Source organism: Mesoplodon bidens, assembly GCF_964165515.1.
Source record: "Mesoplodon bidens genome assembly, chromosome: 12".
Classification (NCBI taxonomy): Eukaryota; Metazoa; Chordata; class Mammalia; order Artiodactyla; family Ziphiidae; genus Mesoplodon; species Mesoplodon bidens.
In genome coordinates, this window is record NC_138168.1 from 43,897,101 (window position 1) to 43,918,921 (window position 21,821).

General features: G+C 36.6%; 1 protein-coding gene across 4 annotated transcripts in view; it reads right to left on the minus strand.

Annotated features, from left to right (window-relative positions):
• Nucleotides 1-6,439: 6,439 nt before the first annotated feature.
• The window catches only part of SESN1 (sestrin 1), a 116,106-nt gene continuing 100,724 nt past the window's right edge, over nt 6,440-21,821 (minus strand). For 3 of the 4 annotated variants that reach the window (XM_081251455.1, XM_081251457.1, XM_081251458.1), the window contains exons 2-10: nt 21,427-21,492; nt 20,394-20,594; nt 19,582-19,764; nt 17,447-17,689; nt 14,313-14,460; nt 11,972-12,084; nt 9,615-9,805; nt 8,196-8,340; nt 6,440-7,595 (exon numbers count right to left, since the gene is read on the minus strand). In XM_081251455.1, coding sequence (XP_081107581.1) covers nt 7,509-7,595; nt 8,196-8,340; nt 9,615-9,805; nt 11,972-12,084; nt 14,313-14,460; nt 17,447-17,689; nt 19,582-19,764; nt 20,394-20,594; nt 21,427-21,492 — 1,377 coding nt within the window. In that variant the 3' untranslated portion in view covers nt 6,440-7,508. The remainder of the gene's footprint in view (nt 7,596-8,195; nt 8,341-9,614; nt 9,806-11,971; nt 12,085-14,312; nt 14,461-17,446; nt 17,690-19,581; nt 19,765-20,393; nt 20,595-21,426; nt 21,493-21,821) is intronic. The other variant, XM_081251456.1, reaches the window with a different exon arrangement.

Below are 21,821 nucleotides of genomic sequence, written 5' to 3' on the forward strand. Positions count from 1 at the left end.
TTGCTACACGGGCCTCTCACTGCTGTGGCCTCTCCCGTCACGGAGCACAGGCTCCAGACGCGCAGGCTCAGCGGCCACGGCTCACGGGCCCAGCCGTTCTGGGGCATGTGGGATCCTCCTGGACCGGGGTACGAACCCGTGTCCCCTGCATCGGCAGGCGGACTCTCAACCACTGCGCCCCCAGGGAAGCCCTATCTTCATTTTTTAAATGTGCCATTGAATTCTCTTTACTAGTATTAAGGATTTTTGCAACAGTATTCATCAGAGATATTGGTCTGTAGTTTTCTTGTAGCCGCTTTGTCCAGCTTTGGTTTCAGGGTAATGCTGACCTCATAGAATGAGTTTGGAAGTGTTCCCTCTTCTTCAATTTTTTTTTTTTTTTCAGTATGCAGGCCTCTTACTGTTGTGGCCTCTCCCGTTGTGGACCACAGGCTCCAGACGCGCAGGCTCGGCGGCCATGGCTCACGGGCCCAGCTGCTCTGCGGCATGTGGTATCTTCCCGGACTGGGGCACGAACCCGTGTCCCCTGCATCAGCAGGCGGACTCTCAACCACTGCGCCGCCAGGGAAGCCCCTCTTCTTCAATTTTTTGGATGAGTTTGGTGTTGACTCTTCTTTAAATGTTTGGTATAATTTTTCCGTGAAACCATTTGGTCCTGGGCTTTGTTGAGAGCTTTTGATTACTGATTCCAATCTCCATACTAGTTATAGGTCTGTTCAGATTTTCTGTTTCTTCATGATTCAATCTTGGTAGGTTGTGTGTTTCTAAGTTATCCAATTTGTTTATTGCATTGGCCAAAAGTTTCATTCGTTTTTTTATTCGTTTTTTTAAGATGGCTGTAGTAGCAGTTAGTTGTTTTTAACGTCATTCAGAACAATTTTGTTAGATTGTATGTGACAGCTGTCATATCAGCGTGCATTTAAAGAAAGACTTATCAAAATTGGTGAATTTTTGCATAGCCATTTTAATATTGAAGATGGAAGAAAAAACATTTTTGGCATATTATGCTTTATTATTTCAAGATAAAAACACAACTGAAATGCACAAAAAGATTTGTGCAGTTTATAGAGAAGGTGCCGTGACTGATTGTGTCAGAAGTGGTTTGCGAAGTTTCGTGTTGGAGATTTCTCACTGGACGATGCTCCACGGTCAGGTAGACCAGTTGAAGTTGATAGCAATCAAACTGAAACAGTAATTGAGAACAATGAATGTTATACCTGGTGGGAGATAGCCGACATACTCAAAATATCCAGATCAAGCACTGAAATCATTTGCACCAGCTTGGTTATGTGAATCGCTTTGATGTTTGGATTCCACATGAGTTAAGTGAAAAAAACCTTCTCGACCATATTTCTGCATGTGATTCTCTACTGAAATGTAATGAAAACATTGTTTTTAAAACAAATTGTGACAGGCGATGAAAAGTGGATACTGTACAACAATGTGTAATGGAAGAGATCGTGGGGCAAGTGAAATGAACCACCACCAACCACACCAAAGGCTGGTCTTCATCCAAAGAAGGTGATGTTGTGTATATGGCGGGATTGGAAGGGAGTCCTCTATTATGAGCTCCTTCCAGAAAACCAAACGATTAATTCCAACAAGTACTGCTCCCAACTAAACCAACTGAAAGCATCACTTGACAAAAAGCATCCAGAATTAGTCAACAGGAAACACGTAATCTTCCATCAGGATAACGCAAGACTGCATGTTTCTTTGATGACCAGGTGAAAACTGTTACAGCTGGCTGGGAAGTTCTGATTCATCTGCCGTATTCACCGGACATTGAACCTTCGGATTTCCATTTATTTTGCTCTTTACAAAATTCTCTTAATGGAAAAAATTTCAATTTTTTGAAATTTTAGACTGTAGAAGGCACCTGGAACAGTTCTTTGCTCAAAAAGATAAAAGTTGGGCTTCCCTGGTGGCACAGTGGTTAAGAATCTGCCTGCCAATGCAGGGGACAGGGGTTCGAGCCCTGGTCTGGGAAGATCCCACATGCTGTGGAGCAACTAAGCCCGTGTGCCACAACTACTGAGCCTGCACTCTAGAGCCTGCAAGCCACAACTACTGAAGCCCACATGCCTAGAGCCTGCGCTCCGCAACAAGAGAAGCCACTGCAATGAGAAGCCTGAGCACCGCAATGAAGAGTAGCCCCCCCCCCGCCACAACTAGAGAAAGCCCACACACAGCAACAAAGACCCAACTCAGCCAAAAATAATTAATTAATTTAAAAATGTATTAAAAAAAGATAAAAAAGTTTTGGGAAGATGGAATTATGAAGCTGCCTGAAAAATGGCAGAAGGAAGTGGAACAAAAGGGTGAATGCATTGTTCAGTAAAGTTCTTGGTAAAAATGAAAAATGTCTTCTATTTTTACTTAAAAAACTGAAGGCACTTTTTGGCCCACCCAATACCTAATAGTCTCTATCCTTTTTTTTTTTTTACATTGGTTGTTAATGTCCCACTTTTCATTTCTGATTTTATATATTTGATTTTTTTCTTAATGTAGTTAAAGGTTTGTCAATTTTGTTGATCTTTTCAAACAACTGTCTTGTTGTTATTGTTTCTGTTGTTTTCTGTTGTCTGTTTTATTTATCTCTGCTCTATGTTTCCTTCCTTCTGCTAGCTCCAGGTTTGGATTGTTCTTTGTCTAGTTCCTTGACGTGTGAAGTTAGGTTGTTGATTTGCGATCTTTTTTGCTTTTTTAATGTAAGAGTTTATAGCTCTAAACTTCCCTCTTAGCACTGCATCCATAAATTTTGGTGTGTTCTGTTTTTAATTTATCTCGAGATATTTTCTAATTCCATTTGTGATTTCTTCTTTGCAATGGCTTTTTAAGAATGTGCTGTTTAATTTCTCCATACTTGTGGGCTTTCCAGTTTTTCTTTCTGCAATCAATTACTAGTTTCATTCCATTATGATCAGAAAAGATACTTTGTATGATTTCAGTCTTTTAAAATTTGTTAAGACTTGTTTTGTGACTTAATATGTGGTCAGTCCTGGAGAATGTTCCATGTGCACTTGAGAAGAATGTATATTCTTCTGTTGTTTAAATGTTCTGTATATGTCTGATAGATCCAACTAATCTATAGTGTTGTTCAAGTCCTGTTTCCTTCTGTTGGTTCTATTCATTTTTGGAAGTGGGTATTGAATCTTCTACTATTATTGTGTTGCTATCTATTTCTCTCTTCAATTCTATTAACATTTGCTTCATATATTTAGGTATTTGGTTCCTATATGTTTATAATTGTTATAGCTTCCTGGTGAATTGACCCTTTTGTCTGATATTCATATAGCCACCTCTGCTCTCTTTTGGTTACCATTTGCATGGAATATCTTTTTCCAGCCTTTCACTCTCAGTCTATATGTGTCCTTAGATCTAAAGTTAGTTTCTTATAGATAGCATATAGTTGAATCCTCTTTTTTATTTTATCCATTTGGCCAATCTGTGTCTTTTGATTGGGGGATTCAGTTCATTTACATTTGATGTAATTACTGACAGGGAAGGACTTAGTATTGCCATTTTGTTAATTGTTTTCTGCAAGTTTTGTAGCTTTTTTGTACCTCATTTCCCCTCTTCCCCCTTTGTGTTTCATTGACTTTTTTTTGTGTGTGTGTGTAGTGACATGCTTTGATTTCCTTCTCATTTCTTTTTGTGTAAATTCTAAAGAGATTTTCTTCGTGGTTACCATGGGGATTACGTTTAAAAATGTTACAGTTATAAGAATATTTTAAGCTGATAACTCGATTTGCATACAAAACGCCATTCCTTTACAGTTCTGCCCACTCCCCACTTGGTTATTGATGTCCCCCTACATCCCTTAGGCTCTCCTCACTTTTCTTCATTTTTTTGGTCCCTCTGACTTGATAATATCAAATAACCTCCAAGGTTACTAATAGTAACTCCAAAGTTATTGATAATATTAATAACTCTTCAAGGTCACTGATTAATTCTTCTCTCTGATCAAATCTCCAGTTGAACTCGGTTTTTTCCCCTTAATTCAATTATTGTATGCTTCAGCTCCAGAATTTGATTCTTCTTTATTCTCTTTAGTGACATTCTCATTTTGTTCATGCATCATTTTCCTGATTTGTCAGTCTTGTTCTTTTTTAGTTCATTGAGCATCTTTAAGACAACTGTTAAAAATTCTGTTACGTAAATCAGATTTCCGCATTGCTTTAGGGCTTGTTTCTCTAGATTTGTTTCTTAGATTTTGCCACATTCTTCTGTTTATTTATATACCTTGTGAACTTTGTTGAGATTTGGGCATTTGAAAAATAGCTACTTCCAGGGACGTATCTTCTTTGGGCATGTGTGTATGCTTTTATTCCAAGATATATATCTGCTTTTAACTGTCTTAATTTCCCTAAGAGGCTTGTCTCTGTTTCTTCTCAGGAGCTTCCTGTTCCAATTTCTATTTTATTCCTGGCTGTACTCTCTTGGATCTCCTGTACCTAGCTACGTAACTGTAGACTCCCTGCTGCTCTAATGCACCTCTATGCTCACTTCTGTTTTCAGTGGCCCACAACCAGCATCCAAACCATGCTGCCACTCCCACTAGTGCTCCAAGTCAGGTGAGACAGAATTCAGTCCCTGAAACAGCCCCCAGACAAGCTGAATATTGGACACAAGTTCACCTTTTTCCTTTCTGTCCTGAGGGAGGAGCCACGAATTGGGGGTTTCCTCTCAATTGCATCATGCTGTGCTAGGCAAAGGAAAGGGCTAGGACAAGCAAAATGCCCCAAATTTTCTTAACACCTTTTGGTGCAGCCTTCTCCTGGTTTTGTGTTTGCCTGAGCTATAGCTTCCCAAGGGGTTTCTAGAGTTCTCACAAAGGTATTTTGGTCCTTATATTGTTGTTAGCTCAGTGTCTCATGGGGAACAAGGACCTGGAGCTTCACTGGTGATGTCACTCCTCATCTACCTGCCTTTTGCTTTCCCTTGATATTCACTAGTCACAAATATGTGACAAAATTTGAGTATCTTAATGAGTGAAATGTGGAAGCTTGGAAAACATGCTTATCCAACAAGTTTTATTTATTTACTTATCTACCACTGGTCTGTTATCAAAATAATTTGAAAATAGGTAACCATTAGAAGAATTAAAAATCTCTTAACTCTTAAATGAATTTTAAGTTAAAAATATCACCATTACTTATATGAAGTTAATAATTGTGGTAAATACATAAATGTTTAGAATTTAATCTCATTCTTATAGTAAGAGATACTGAATTAAGTTTCACCTAATAAAAAAGTTCCCCAATTTTTACCAAAAAAACTGATTTAAAAATTGAATCTGGGAAACCTCAACCAGAAATCTATTCATGATTAAGAAAAAAATTCCTCTTGTGGGGGAGAGTTTTGGTATTCCATAGTGTATTCTATTTTACCACCCCCAGTTATCTTGGAAACTATTAGTTTCAAAGATTATAGTGACATTAGAAATCCTATGTGTTTAGTTTTGAGAAAACATTGAGTAATAAACACCTGTTAAATGGGAGGTAGTGAAACATCAACTTTGTATCACAGGCATGCCTTTTTACTTTAGATATAAGCACACTTTTTTACTCATTAAAATGTCAAATCGTGATTTGTAAGTAGTTTATAAGCTTCAGTGAAAGAAGGTAATGAACTCAGTTTATCTTGTTTTGTGATCATCCTACTACTGATTAGAACCTCTATTAGAAATTTTGTATTTTCAAGAGCAAGTGCAAAGAACAAAGAGCAGAAGCAGAATGAGTAAAAATTTAACTAAATCCAGTGCAACTTTACTTGTTGGATTCACCTGTATTGCTATGATGAAAAAACCCAGCAGCAGGCAGAAAAGGGCAGAGGTATGACGCAAGTTCAATAGGTAAGACCATTTGTATATTATTGTAAGCTGACTAGAAATGGGCTTATGTATATCTTTAAATATATTGAAGATAATTTTTATCTAAGGTGATAGTCTTATCTTCTTAATAGGGTGTACAGCCATGAAGGTAAGTACATCACCTCCATTCAAAACTGTGCCTCCCATCGCACACTATAAATTTATAGGCACTAGATGGAGCTCAATAAATGTTTCGATGAGTAAGAGAGTTATTACAACAGCTCTGATTAAATTTAGAGCTATTTCTAATTGTTTGACAGTGTCATTTTTTGTTCTGTAGTGGCTCCCTAATTAGCCTTTGCTTCTAATAATTTTTAATAATTCTATTTGGCCCCTAAAACATCTCAGTCCAAAATGGACAAGGCATGGGGCTGTACCAGTTATTTCCAAAATAAAACTTTTCTTTATATGTTTCAAAGTGACTTCAAGAGTTTGCCATTTAATAGTCTCTCATCTGATTACAGAATTATTTAAGTGTGATGGCTAATGAAAAAGTCAAAAGAAACAGAATAGCTACCGATTGTGAAGTCATGACTTTTTAAGAGACTGAGACAGCAAAAAAAATTGGAGAAAAATTATTCTTTATTGAAAAATACCAATAATACTGACAGACTTCAAAAGCAATTCATGCTCCAGAATACAAAGTACTTAATACATTTTTTCAAGCCTGTTTGCATTTCAAATTTGATAACCTGACTAAATACATTTTCCAGCTTTCTTATTTAAGGAGCTGTACAACCTGTGAAGTGGGGACCAGGAGGTGGGCAGGAGCAGAGGGGCAGGATGCTCCTGGGACTGCGCAGCAGAGTCTACAGCAATGTTTCCTGTAACTGTGGTGCTGGAAACAAAAATACTGTACAAGACAGCTGCCCTCCAGTGTCAGAGAATCTTGGGAAACAGCATATCAAAAGGTAGCCAGCTTTTCTTATAATTTACACACTTTCATTTAAGATTGCTTTCTGAAGAAAATCTTTAAGAATGCCACTGTAATTTAATATCATCCAATAACTCTGAATTTAAAAACTATATGAAAGAAACGAGCTGTTACCATCATAATGGTCTTTGCCGAGCTGTGAGTAATTTTAGATGCAAAAAAAATTAACACATATGCAAGTTTAATTTGAAACCACAAAAATTATGTATGTAGGCTCAGATAGTAGCAGTGTTCACTTTAGTACTAATAGCTTAACTTGAACAGCCACTCTATTCATTCCACCAGCAGGAATAGCAGCACCAATATCTAAAATCCTTTATGTATCAATATAAAAGCTTACATCATTATCAAAGTCCCATTCTTTGCATGCTCCAATTCTTGTTATTTTTTAACATAAAAGCAACAGGATTTTGAGAGTTACTATTTGCTGTATTAAAACAGTTATACAGCATCTTGTACTGTCAAAAAGCAAAATACTGTGAACAGCAGCCCTTCTTCACAGCTCTAAACTTGAAGCTGCCAAGCACTCACTGCTTGTGCCAGCAGTGGCATTTCCACAGTAAAATAGCAGAAACTAAAGGAATCATGGCACAATGGATTTCTGAATTCTTTTATCTACCATTGGTCCTGGGGCTTAGTACCTTCCCCTTGTAGGACTATATCTGCTGATCGTTCATCTTCTTTAATGGAGGAAAGGCATCAGGTCATATAGCGGGTAATGGCTCTCAGAGCATAAAGGAGTTCTGCTTGCATCCTAGCTTCTATAAGAAGCAGATTAACATGAACCTGAATATAAAACACATTATTATTTAAGATAGGGTTCAGTGAGGATATATGTATACATATAACTGATTCACTTTGTTATACAGCAGAAACTAACACAACATTGTAAAGCAATTATACTCCAATAAAGATGCAAAAAGAAAAGAGATAGGGTTATAAGCATTCACAATCAGTTTCAGTGCATCTAATAAACACCAGAAATGTTTTCTGTGTGCCACTGAATAACATCAGTTTCTCAAAACAAAAGCTGTCTGGATAGATGTTTTGAGCTTATATATTTATATTCGATCACATCTCTTCTTGAAGGTTTGTTAGAATAACAACTTCCCCACCAAATCATCATTCACAGTCTCTTCTTTCTCCTAAGCAGTTACAGTGATGCCAGCATTCTGAGGAGAGGCCAGCACACCTGTCCTCCCTGTCTTTATTCTTTTACTTTAAACCATAATGAGGTTCCCCCTTCCAAGGGGCACCTGAGACAGCTGATCTGGAATGTTCTTCTCTGGGTTGGTAGAGGTGATGGAAGGTGTTTGAGACCCATTAGATTAGGTGAAGGAGAATAAGGATCACTGCTAAGTTACAGTAAACACAATAGGTACTTACCTTCTCAGAGTGCTTGAACTGCCTCCAGAAGCTATCATACATTCTTTTGGTAACCTTTTCAGGAGTGCAAACAACAGTTTTGATATAAACTTTAAAGCTACGATCCAATAGCTGGTTAATTTCACCATAGTCATAGTCATCATATCTGTTAAAAGACAATGTGAGAATTATTATATTTTTGATGTATAGTCTGTTTTCTTCTTATGGAAGTACAGACATCAACAGTACATGCTGTATTCTTTCCCCCTCTTTCTGTAGGTAGCTGTCCCCCAAAATGACAGCTTTACAATGTTTCATTGGGGGTGGATGAATGAGTTATAAAGGGGTAAGAAACAGAGAAGTTAGATGAACAAAAAAATTGCCAGTGCCCAAGCAACAGTATATATTTACAATCATGAATAAGCAACCACACTGAGGAACAAATTCTGGAAACAAAGTTTGAGTATTTCTGATATTAAGAAATTAACAAATTAATCAGACAATAATACTTATTGATACTACTGCATGATATATAAATTATAATCTATTTGTGTAAATAAATTTTTTTTCTTATGTTTCCAGGAGTTCTTGGGGTCAGATGAGAAAAAAGTGGGGAGAGGTGTCTGAGAGGAAAGAATCAGTCTCTAGATGGCTTCACAGTGTCTACACTTAGGAAAGGCTAAGCCAAGATGGTCGTAGGCACCAATGTCTCCTCTGCCCCACTGGCACATAGTTCCTAGAACTGAAGTTTACTATTTGGTTTTTAGTAGAAAAGGAAGAAAGGGGGTCCTATATAACCATTCAGGAGTCTAAAGTCATAGCCTGGCTACTGATAAAATGAAGAAGCAAGAGAAAGTCTGACTTTACAGCTAAAATAATCAGAAAGTACCACAGCATGGTTGTTTGTGTATGTTAGAAGGTGGTTTATGATGGCTGTGTTTCCTATATAGCATTAATGAATGTGGCTGAATACCTAACAGGATATGAAAGTTTTGTATTTTGATGAAATATCATGGGAGTAGGTACTCTTTAGAAGGGTACTGTAAGAGCTCTAAGTTCCATGAAGGTAGAAGTATGAGTGTGTCAGGAGATAAAAGATGATACAAAGGGAAAAGATACCATAAATGTTCAGAGACAAACTTTGACTCTTCCTCTATGCTCTTGGACCAGCTTGCTTGCTCTCCTCTTCCCTGGAGGCATCTGTTATTTAACGCTTGTCAGCATTCCTAACTCTCCCTCCTGCTTAGCTAGGCAAGAGGAAACACACCAAGCTGCAAAAAAATCAAGTTTTTGAAGCACAAAATGCATAAAAATAAGCAAGCTATTGGGGAGGGGATGGTTCTGAGTATGTTAACGTATGTCTGTGCATATGTGTTCCAAGCACCTGAATAATTTAGGCTAAAGGAATACCTCTTCATAAACATAAGAAAACAGACTAACCTTATTCCAAACATGCAGTGAATATAGTTCCAAATAGCCCGTCTTAGCATTGAGGTATCAACATCTTTGTGCATTGCCATTGTATTATAAGTAAGATTGTAAGCAATATGAAATTTTTCATCGATCAACTGTCCTACATCTGGATAAAGACGATTTACCAAAGAATATCCATGGTCTTCCCAACAATAGTCCTAAATACAGAGAACAGAACAAATGTGAATAATTAAAATGTGGCCAACTATAGTTCTATGTCTGTCGCTCTTCAGTGCAGTGAAATTACTGGCAGCTGAAACCCACTGCCTTTCTAATACATCCCTAGCTCTCAGTTTCACTTGCATTCCAGTTTGATGTTTTCAATTTCTATACTGCAACATGCAAAAGTTACGTTTTGAACTCAGTGAGTTTAAAAACCAGTGGAATCTCTTCCCCTTACACACAGGTCACCCATATTCAGCTTTCTCTCACTGTTTCCCCCGTCAGCCTCCAGAGATGACCCATCTTGGGAGGCCACTCTCCTTTTCTATTGCTGCAGGCATTCAAGTGGTCCTCAAACTTTGTAAATTTTTAATTCAAGGTATCCACCATTCATTCTTTTTCCTCCTACCCACCTCTGATTCTCAGCCCTATTAATTGTGTCTCCTAATTAGTTTTCCCAAATTAAAGTCTCCCTGCTTCCTTTCTTTCCATCTCAAGCAAAACTTAATAAGCCCCCACTTCAATGTTACTCCCATATTTATTTTCCTAAAACACCTCTTTGATATTATGCCATCACTATGGTCAAAACCTACAAATCTGATCATCACCTACAAATCTGATCAATTTTAAACTAACTAACTTCCCACTAATCCTTTGCTTGAAGGTCTTAGCAGCCCAGTTTATGATCCCCCTTCCCTCAACCTATGCTCAGTTATTGCCTACAGTCTCCTCTGCTTACAATGCCCATGCTTTTAAACGATTCAAATCTCTCAAATCCTGATCTCCCTCCATAAAATTTTCCAGTCCACATGATCCTTTCAATTGTAATCTTTTATATTTCATGACACAACTTCACTATCAAGTAAAATATTCTATAATTCTTTCTTGTGCCTAATTCTGTCTCCTTAAACATTGTTAGTTCCTTGAGCAAAGAAAAATAAAATCTCATAGTTCTCAAATATTTTCATAATTCTGGTAAAAGAGTTATAATAGCCCCTGCACAATAACTGGAAAAGTTGGGAATATCAACTCATGAATTATATATTTACCTATCTAAATTAAATATATAACAGTCTGTTTAAGAAAAACATTTAAACTACAGTATGTTTCTACTGATGGATTGGGAGCAGTCTTACAAAACTACAGCACAGAATAGATAAATGTTTGCTAATTGATGATTCTCAACTTTTATTCTGGAACTAGAAGATACAGCAATTGTCACTCCTGAGATATACTCGCAAAGCACTTAGCACAGTGCCTCCTGCCAAAGCGAAAACAGAGAAGGAGCCTGGTATCCTGGAGGACGACAAGGTCCCTAAGTTTCCATGGACTCAGTATATACAGAATTGTACTGGGAAGTTTTACTGTGTATTTCAAAGTTAATGATTATGGAGCTAAACAAACTGGGTCTACCAACAATAATTCTACTCCCTACCCTAGTAACTTTATTTATTCTAAGAGATGGGTGCTAAGTAATTTTGGAATAAGATTTATTTATGTGAATCCTCTTTAAGGTTTAAATTTGAAACCTTTAAAAATTCTCATTGCTTCAAATGACATTCAGGTCATATTTTAAAGGGAATTAGGTTATTGTAATCATGGTTTATTTTCTATGGTATCTGTAAGAACTCACCCAAATTAAAAAGAAAACAAAAAATCTGTTTTCCCTATAAGTCCTAATTTAAGCAAATCTTTCACTCTTTCTCATCCTCTTTCCCTCCACCCACACACACATAATGCCTGAGATGCTGTGAGGACATTTCTTTTGTTACTCAGGCCTGGTGCATATCAGGGCAGAAGTCGCCTCACTTTAACACTGGGGCTCAGTAAAACAATGCTATAAATGCAAGCTAGGTTCAAACACAACTATTATTTACTGTTTAGTTATAGTAGGAACTTTAACTGGGTTTCTGCATACCATCTTTGGGAACCTAACCACTATTGTAATTTTGCTTTATGGTTGAATGTGTTTTGAATTCTGAGCAACTGATTTATGAACTTCAACAATATAATAAACATACCTAAGGGAATTACATGTATGTAGAAAAGTTATTTTTCTCTGTATCGCTTTCTGTTCTCAAATCCAGATGGCTCTTTCTTATTTTAAGTCAGATTGAGATATTTCTAATCGAGCATGTACATACAACAAGTTGTCACTTTACCTGGACTCGAAATGTTGGGACGTGCATTCCATGTCTAGAGAAGTCCTTATAGCCATAACTAGTATCCTCAAAGTGACGAGATACATCTCTTGCTGGTGTAACTTCTTCATCATCTGAAATAATTTTTTTAAAAAAACCACTGAAAGCCTTTCAAAAACAGGATGCTAGTTAAAATTCATTTTACCTATAACAATTAAAAACAGGATTACCCTTTCTCTGACACTGAGTAACCAATATCAACTAAAATAAAGTCTTAAAACTATAAAGAGAAATAGCCTACTTACTAGTAAATGGAATATAATAAAAGTAGATTCTGTTATTTAAAAAATACTCATGGTTGAATTTTCTATGCTTTTCATTCCTCTCTTTCACAGATCCTCTCTCCCTCTGTGTCCCCATTGTAGTTTATAGATACTAGGTTCTACTGAAAAGTATGTACTTCAAGTATGAACACCCTTTTGAATAATCTTTATGGTGATAACAAATTAAACTTTAAACTTTATGCACTAAACTTTAGCACTTGGACTATTTTTAATGTCACACAATATATAAAATGATCTCTTTAACAGCTCGAAGGTCCTAGAAACAATTCTAAAATGATGAATAAAGGAAAGAGGTTCTATGCGTCATTGTTTTTACAATGTTTCCTGCACTGCTTCTAAGCCTTTTCAGATTATCTTCACGTTTAGGGGTCGATGAGATTATAGTTTCAAGTAAATAAAATCAAAGACTTCTCCTCAAGCTAACATCCAACCTCCATTTATACAAATTTGATTTTTTCTTTGCTATTAAGAAACTTGCTTTTAACATATACTCTTTGTCCCACTCTATTACTGTCAAAATACACTGACACACTTTTTTCCTTTAAATTATCTGGTTTACGTATTAAATCCTATAGCCTACATTTGATAAAGGCCAAACATAAAGGATTTACGTTGTTGTTACCTAATAAGTAGCTCCTTTTCACAAATCATAGAATTTTAAAGCTGGAAGCAATCTCAGGACTTTATGAATGCAATTTCCTCATTTTAAAGAAGAGGAAAAACACTCAATGTTAAATGACGTATATTCACAAAATTTATTAGCAGTGATTTTAGTATTAGAACCCAAATCGAATGTCCTCGCTCTTTGTCTAGTGCTGTTTTCACTATAACTTCCTTTTCTAGAAGTAGGACTACCTATGCAATAACCTTTCTAAAAGGAAAGACATATTTGGATTAAACTTAAAAGCTTTTGCACAGCAAAGACAACCCACAGAATGGGAGAAAATATTTGCAAACGAAGCAACTGTCAAAGAATCTCCAAAATATACAAACAGCTCATGCAGCTCAGTATCAAAAAAACAACCCAATCCAAAAATGGGCAGAAGATCTAAATAGAGATTTCTCCAAAGAAGGCATACAGATGGCCAAAAAGCACATGAAAAGATGCTCAACATCACTAATTATTAGAGAAATGCAAATCAAAACTACAATGAGATATCACCTCACACTGGTCAGAATGGCCATCATCAAAAAATCTCAAACAGTAAATGCTACAGCTGTTGCTGGGAATATAAATTGGTTCAGCCACTATGGAGAACAGTATGGAGGTTCCTTAAAAAACTAAAAATAGAGTTACCATCTGATCCAGCAATACCACTCCTGGGCATATATATGGAGAAAACCATAATTTGAAAATACATGCACCCCAATGTTCATTACAGCAGTATTTACAATAGCCAAGATATGGAAGCAACCTAAATGTCCATCAATAGAGGAGTGGATAAAGAAGATGTGGCACACATATACAGTGGAATGTTACTCAGCCATAAAAAGGAACAAAATAATGTCATTTGCCACAACATGAATGGACCTGGAGATTATCATGTTAAGTGAAGTTAAGTCAGAGAAAGACAAATACCATATGTCGCTGCTTACATGTAGACTCTAAAAAGTGGTACAAATGAACTTATTTACAAAACAGAAATAGAGTCACAGATGTAGATAACAAATCTATGGTTACTGGGGGGAAAAGGGGGGAGAGATAAACTGGGAGATTGGGATTGACATATACATACTACTATATACAAAATAGATAACTAATAAGGACCTACTGTATGGCACAGGGAACTCTACTCAATATTCTGTAATGACCTATATGGGAAAAGAATCTGAAAAAAAAGTGGATATATGTATATGTATAACAGATTCACTTTGCTGTACACTTAAAACTAAAACAACATTGTAAATCAACTATATTTCAATAAAAAAGATACTTTTATTTAAATTCTCTTAAAAAATTGGGCTTTTATTTTTGGACACAATAGACATTTTATTGACTATGTAATGGTTGCTTTTACCTGAAGAGAAGACAAACATGCTCTCTCTTTTTTCTATTTCAAAACGTGAAGCCATCTCTTCCTGACTTGCCTCTTCTTCATCTCGACATTCCTGTAACTGCTTCATCTTTTCCATGAGGGCTTCGACCTCAAAGAAGGAATCACTTATCTGAAAAGAAAGTGCAATTAAGGTTACATACGTCAGACATGGAATGAAATTTTTGAATTTTATTAAGTCTGTTTCATAAGAATTTGCATCTTAATACAATATAAGAAAAGTAGATCTTCTTATAATTTTAATGCACATGAATGAATCAAAAACAATTATTTGGGGCTTCCCTGGTGGCACAGTGGTTGAGAGTCCGCCTGCTGATGCAGGGGACACGGGTTCGTGCTCCGGTCCGGGAAGATCCCATGTGCCACGGAGTGGCTGGGCCCGTGAGCCATGGCCGCTGAGCCTGTGCGTCCGGAGCCTGTGCTCCACAATGGGAGAGGCTACAACAGTGAGAGGCCCACGTACCGCAAAAACAAAAACAAACAAACAAACAAAAAAACCCCAACAATTATTTGGCCTATTATATATACAGATATTTAAATTTTAAAATATAAGAGAAAAATGATTTTAAGAACACATTCTAATGTTTTACCTTTTATTACTAAAATTATAATATTACTATCAATGCTAAATTTTAAAAATTAAAATTTAACACTAGTCAATTTAAACAGAACTGAATATTTAAGAGTTAAACTTTTACTTGTTCAATCAGTTAAATAAGGTACACAAATATAAGTCGTTTTGCATCAACTGTGTACACTGGGCATGTTGTCAATAGACAGGCATACCTCAGGTATATTTTGGGTTCAGTTCCACACCACTGCAACAAAGCGAGTCATGAATTGTTGGGTTTTCCAGTGCATATAAGTTATGTTTAGGGACTTCCCTGGTGGCACAGTGGTTAAGAATCTGCCTGCCAATGCAGGGGACACGGGTTCGAGCCCTGGTCTGGGAAGATCCCACATGCTGTGGAGCAACTAAGCCCGTGCGCCACAACAACTGAGCCTCTGCTCTAGAGCCCACGAGCCACAACTACTGAAGCCCATGTGCCTAGAGCCTGTGTTCCGCAACGAGAAGCCACCTCAATGAGAAGCCCATGCACCGCAACCAAGAGTAGCCCCTGCTCGCTGCAACTAGAGAAAGCCTGCACGCAGCAATGAAGACCCAATGCAGCCAAAAATACACTATACTGTACTGTACATTATACTGTATACTGTACTATACTGTTTATACTGTAGTCTATTAAGTGTGCAATAGCATTATGTCTAAAAAAAACAAGGTACATACCTAATTTAAAAATATTTATTGCTAAAAAATGATCAACTGTTCATTCAGGAAGTATTTACTGACTGCCTCCAAATGCTCAGCACTAGTCTGATGCTAAGGGACATACAAAATTATAAGACCCTCTAGGAGGTTACATTTGTATAATTTTAGGATCCCAAGCCACCAGCAATGTGCCCCATCAGAGCCATCTAGTATTGAACGGCTACTGAGTGAGATGAGGTGAGACTGAGAACAGTGGAACCTGGGAACAGGGAGCTTATCTACTAGGGAAGTTTTTAAAAATTCTATTATTTCACTATTATCTCATTTAATAGGGGGATAACTAGGAACAGTACTTTTTCTTTAGCCTTGTAGTAAATCAAAGGTGGAGAAGGACAACAGTCCAACTCTAAGCATCCTAGCAACTGATGTACTCTCCCTTAGACCATCTCATAACCTTTAAGCTTTGATAAATAATCAGTGGTCATATGCAGGCCTCTAACAACAATCCAGATAGCTCAACAGAGGGTGGAACTGATGGTCTTGGGCCTTGCCAGCACAGCACAGTGATCAACCTTGGGAACATGATTTTCCCTTCTGTGCTAATCTCACCATATGTAAATGCTACCTCTTATTTAGTACCTGATAAATGCCAAGCACTGTACTAGGCCTTTTACCTCTTTAGAAACATTTCATTTAAACTTTACAATAACCTTGTGTTTGACCTTTATTTAGAAATGAAAGAATGGAGGCTCAGAGAGGTTAGATAACTTGCCCACAGTCAAATATACGTTAACAGTCAAATACACGTTAAAGTCAAATATATAAGTTCAACCTGTCCAAATCTGTTTAAAATAATACAACTGAGAAAATCTGTGCAAAGTATTCAGAAGGCTGTAATGTTTTTTCTGTGATTTCAATTTGGAAATATAAACCCTTTGCTCTTTCACTACAGCTAAAGAATGCAGAGGGAATTTTGACTCATCATATATAGAATTCAAAGTTGCTTATAGAAAATTCAACTCATTCTGATCTGTTTCAAAGGAATAACATAACTGAGAAAATATAAAAGCCACAGAAGAGAAGGAATAGAGGTAAAAGCATTTTAATAAATTTACATTCACTTTTATATATATTTGTGAGAAGTTAAAACACAAAGAAGTATTTTAAAAGGAGAACCAGATCAAGGCTGATTAAATCTTCTAAAAAATAATTAAGAAGACAGCCTGTTTCTTCTGTGCAAAAGGATGTGATCAGCATCAGGAAGTTTCCACCACCAAGTTCCACTGTTCTCAGTCTCCCCTCATCTCACTCAGTAGCCGTTCAATACTAGATGGTTCTGATGGGGCACATTGCTGGTGGCTTCTGATCCTAAAATTATTCAAATGTAACCTCCTAGAGGGTCTTATAATTTTGTATGTCCCTTAGCATCAGACTAGTGCTGAGCATTTGGAGGCAGTCAGTAAATACTTCCTGAATGAACAGGTATGGGGGCCTAATATCTTTTTGGACTTAACAGGGTAGGTTTTCTTAAAAGCCAAATGAAGGGCTTCCCTGGTGGCGCAGTGGTTGAGAGTCCGCCTGCCGATGCAGGGGACACGGGTTCGTGCCCCGGTCTGGGAAGATCCCACATGCCGCGGAGCGGCTGGGCCCGCGAGCCATGGCTGTTGAGCCTGTGCGTCCGGAGCCTGTGCTCCGCAACGGGAGAGGCCACAACAGTGAGAGGCCCATGTAACGCAAAAAAAAAAAAAAAAAAAGCCAAATGAAAAATAATATAACAGCAATTACTGTGATTACTCTTAGGATGATCCTATAATAAATAATAGATACTTACCGAAACATTTCCTGCTGAGTTGATCTGCATCTCATCCACACTGTGATTGCCATTTGTAATGTCACAGATGCAGTAGTTACTAACAGAAGGAGGTCTGAATGTATGGCCACCATCACAATGAATTTCTGGACTGATTCCACAGCCAAATGTGAATGAGGCAAGAGAATGATAGTGTGTAAGTAGAACTACTGCATGTACCAGTTCTGCAAGGGACCAGCTGTGCTCTTCAGCTTTTAAAAGTCCCTTGGGAAAAAAAACGAGAACATTTTTATACTGGGGTATGGTATTGATGAAAGAATACAATTCATCTTGGTACTTAACCTATTGAAAACAGGATTAGTTACTATATCAAACTTAGGATAAAATTACAATTTGAGGCATGTAGAACCCAGAATTTGCTAATTTAATTTTTATGAGTATGTATTCACAAAAAGAGCTTAACATAATCTGATAACAACACATTCGTTATTATTTTGACTTTCTGAAATCCTGACTTTAAAATGTAGAATACATTTTGTTTAAAAGCAGTTGCCATATTTCAGATGATGGATTATGAATGCATTAACTATGTTGTTAGTGCAGTCTCAAACCAAATGTAATGAATTTGTGTTTAAAGTAGATGCTACTGTGTAAAATACGCCTGTTTTTCTTTATTATCAGGCCTCCTCAAGGAATTTTTAAAAAGTGGTTTGAACAACTTGACTCTGAATATTCTTAAATCATCAAATTATATTTATTTTAAAAATTATGCTCAAGGTAAAGTCTACAGTTCTTCAAAGTCTTACAAATCTGTGTCCATTCTGCTTCATTATCGATTTTATAATATTGTGTAATTTTATATTACTAGACAATATAACAGACATTGCATTAATCATATTCAAATCTTGTATCTCCTTGATAAAAAGATGCTTCAATTACATAAAAGAATCTAAAATAGTCTAGGGAATTCCCTGGAGGTTCAGTGGTTAGGTCTCTGCACTTCCACTGCAGGGGGCATGGGTTCCATCCCTGGCCAGGAAACTAAGATCCCACAAGCCTTGAGGCATGGCCAATAAATAAATAAATAAATAAATATTCTAAAAAAAGAGAAAGACAACACCAAAAATATATTGTATTTTTAAGAATTTCTACTGCATGGTAGATTCTTTTAGAGAATGTCCATCTACTTTTATCCTATTATCTTTATTAACAAATAGAACCAGACGAAACTAGTTTAAAATGGTATTTTACAAAGATAACACAACAAGATGCCACTTTACATCTATCAGAATGGCTAAAATCCAGAACACTGATAACAACAAATGCTGACAAGGATCTGGAGCAACAGGAATGCTCATCCATTGCTCATGGGAACACAAACTGGTATAGCCACTTTGGATGACAGTTTCTTACAAAGCTAAACACAAACTTATCATACAATCCAGCAATCACACTCCTAGTTATTTACCCAACTGAGCTGAAAACTTATGTCCACCAAAAAGCCTGCATGTGAATGTCTGTAGAAGCTTTATTCATAATTGCCAAAAACTGGAAGTAACTAAGATGTCCTTCAATAGATGAATGGATAAACTGAGGTACATCCATACATGTATTTTTCAGCAATAAAAAATGAGCTACCAAGCCATGAAAAGCCATGGAGAAACCTTAAATGCATAGTGACAAATAAGCTAGTCTGAAAGGGCCATAAACTGTGTGATTCCAACTATATGACAGTCTGGAAAAGGTAAAACCATAAAGACTGTAGAGCAGTAGTTTCAGGGGGAAGGGGAGATAGATGAATAGGGGGAACATAGGAGATTTTGAGAGAAGTGAAACTATTCTGTATGATACCATAATGGTGGATAACACAACATTATGCAGTTGTCAAAACCCATAGAACTGTACAACACAAAGAGTGAACCCCCATGTAAATTAGACATTATTAATTCATCAGTTTCAGCAAATGTACTATACTAATACTAGATGTTAGTAATAGAGAAACTGTGTGTGTGTGTGTGGGTGGGGGAGGTGGATGGTTGACGGGGGTAGAATATGGGAACTCTACTTTCTGTGCCATTTTTCTGTAAACCTAAAACTGCTCTAAAAATTAGTCTAATTTTTCTTTTAATGACACCCTAGATATATTCTCTACTTACCTCAATATGTTCTTTGGTAATAAGCCAAGGTCTGTGGGCTAAGACTTTGTTAAGTTCTCCTAAATTCTGTAGTTTTTGAGGAGCATTCTCTAAACCATTAAGCCACTTGGGGTCTCCACCAACATGAAGGAAATCGTTTACATGGAGATTCACTAAGTAGGAGCACTGATGTCTTGCTGCAGCCTTAAGAGAAAACAAAAAGATTATTCTAATTACACATATTAAAATCTTGAACAACTACAAATCTTTTTCTTTATAATATGCAAAACAGCTAATTAAGTTTTTGATTAGTATGTTTTCAAATTTTCCATATACTACAGAAATGAAGTTTTCATATAAACATTTAAAAATTCATACACTATAGAAAGCAACTCAAAAATATCCTAAGAACAAATAAAATATCTGATCAAAGTATCTGAACTTTAGAAAAATTTTATACCTACTTTCAGAACCTCAGATTAAGAAGAAACTTCAATTAAGGTGCCAACCATAAGACAATGGAATATTATTTATAAATTGAACATGAGTACCACCACTTATGTCAATCTGAACTATCAGTGAAATAATCTTGTGTTCTACTTTATTCTCGTATTTAATAGAAAATGGTTCTCAACAGAGTGTAAATACATATTTCTTTTTCTGTTATATTTGACAGCATACTTATTTAGAAAGAGGAAAAATAGATACTACCTAACAGGAATCCAATTAGAAGTTAGAATATAAGTACTTATTCCTGTGTTTGAAGCATTAACCAACTCTTAAAAAGATTAATAAAGCAGGCAGAAAGAATTTTTCACTGAATGTTTACAAACCATTATTCCAATGTAGTGCCGATAATGTAGGGGTAATGGCCCATCCATTTGCAGTAGGTAGTGTTGAGTTTTTAAGAAACTTTCTAAATATTGTGGGTGAAAAACCATCACTAAGGTAATATTATCCAAACGACCCAAAGCAGCAAAAGAATCTGCAAATAAAGTATGCATCTGTGCGTCTTCACTCCCCACTTGGAGAATCTGTATGAAAGAGAGGAAAACCATGGTTTCAGAAATTGTAAATCGGTGTAAAAGAAAGAAAATATGCAGGGGAAGGAAAAAAAAAAAAAGGAATATGCATGCACTGCACTCTAAGTGTCACCTAGAAGCAGATTAAATTTGGCTTAAGAAAGAGAGGTTATAATTCTACAAATTTAACTCAACTGGTTGCAAGATAGCAGAATAAAGAGTCACATATCATGTAGTAGGGGAAAAACAACAAAGGCCGAACATAAAAGGCCATCTAGATAGGCTGCTTGCAGACCTGACCAGAATCCAGACATCCAGATCTAAATCCAGAATCCAGATTTAGATTATCAAATTTGCAGAGCTTGCAAACAGACACTAATGCCTTTCCTTTTAACAACACCTACTCTCCCTCAATTTACAGAGAATCAAAATTAACTAACAGTAAACAATCCCTGTGAAAACAAAGTATAGGAGCATTTACATATTTAGAATTAAAGATCCAATCTAGCACTGATACCAGCCTGTGGAGTTGGCCAAGACCAATTAACTCGGCTTATGGGCACACCTAAACAACATCTAAATATAAGCAGGTGGCATATCATTGGTCAGAAACAAGTCTTGCCTTTGCTTGATTAAATATGGGTGTTAGAAAAAGATCATGAAATACTAGAAATCAACATGACGATAACAGCTTTTTAATCCCACATATTCACTGCCAAAACATGATAATTAACTTGTGTAAAGCATATTGCTGACCAACAGTTGTTCAGATGCGAAGATGTGGGTCATGAAAGCTTTTCCTTAAAAGCATACAGTTCACTATGTACGTTCACAAACAACATACCTCCTTTTCTGGGATGAATCTGCTTGGTCCGTGTCCTAGTGGTCGAGGAATTCTAATTCCAAGTTCCTAGAAAAGAAAACTACACCATCTCAGGCCTCCAGCAGTAAACAACATGAACTGAGGCCACAGGAATGGGAGAGAAAAACAGCCAGTTGAACAGAGACTGGCTTGTTCTGGTGATTTATTTTCATGGCCATATATATATACCAGATCCTCTGTTTGCATCACATAGCTGACAACAGTTTATAATACAACTCTTGACTAAAAACAATAAAACCTGTTTCACTAAAACCAGAGTTTTGCATAAAGTACTTGGCTGAAAGTCTAGAACAGAAAGTTCAGCACATAGCAGCCAACCATGTGGATTGTCAGTGATACAAAATAAGACCAATGTG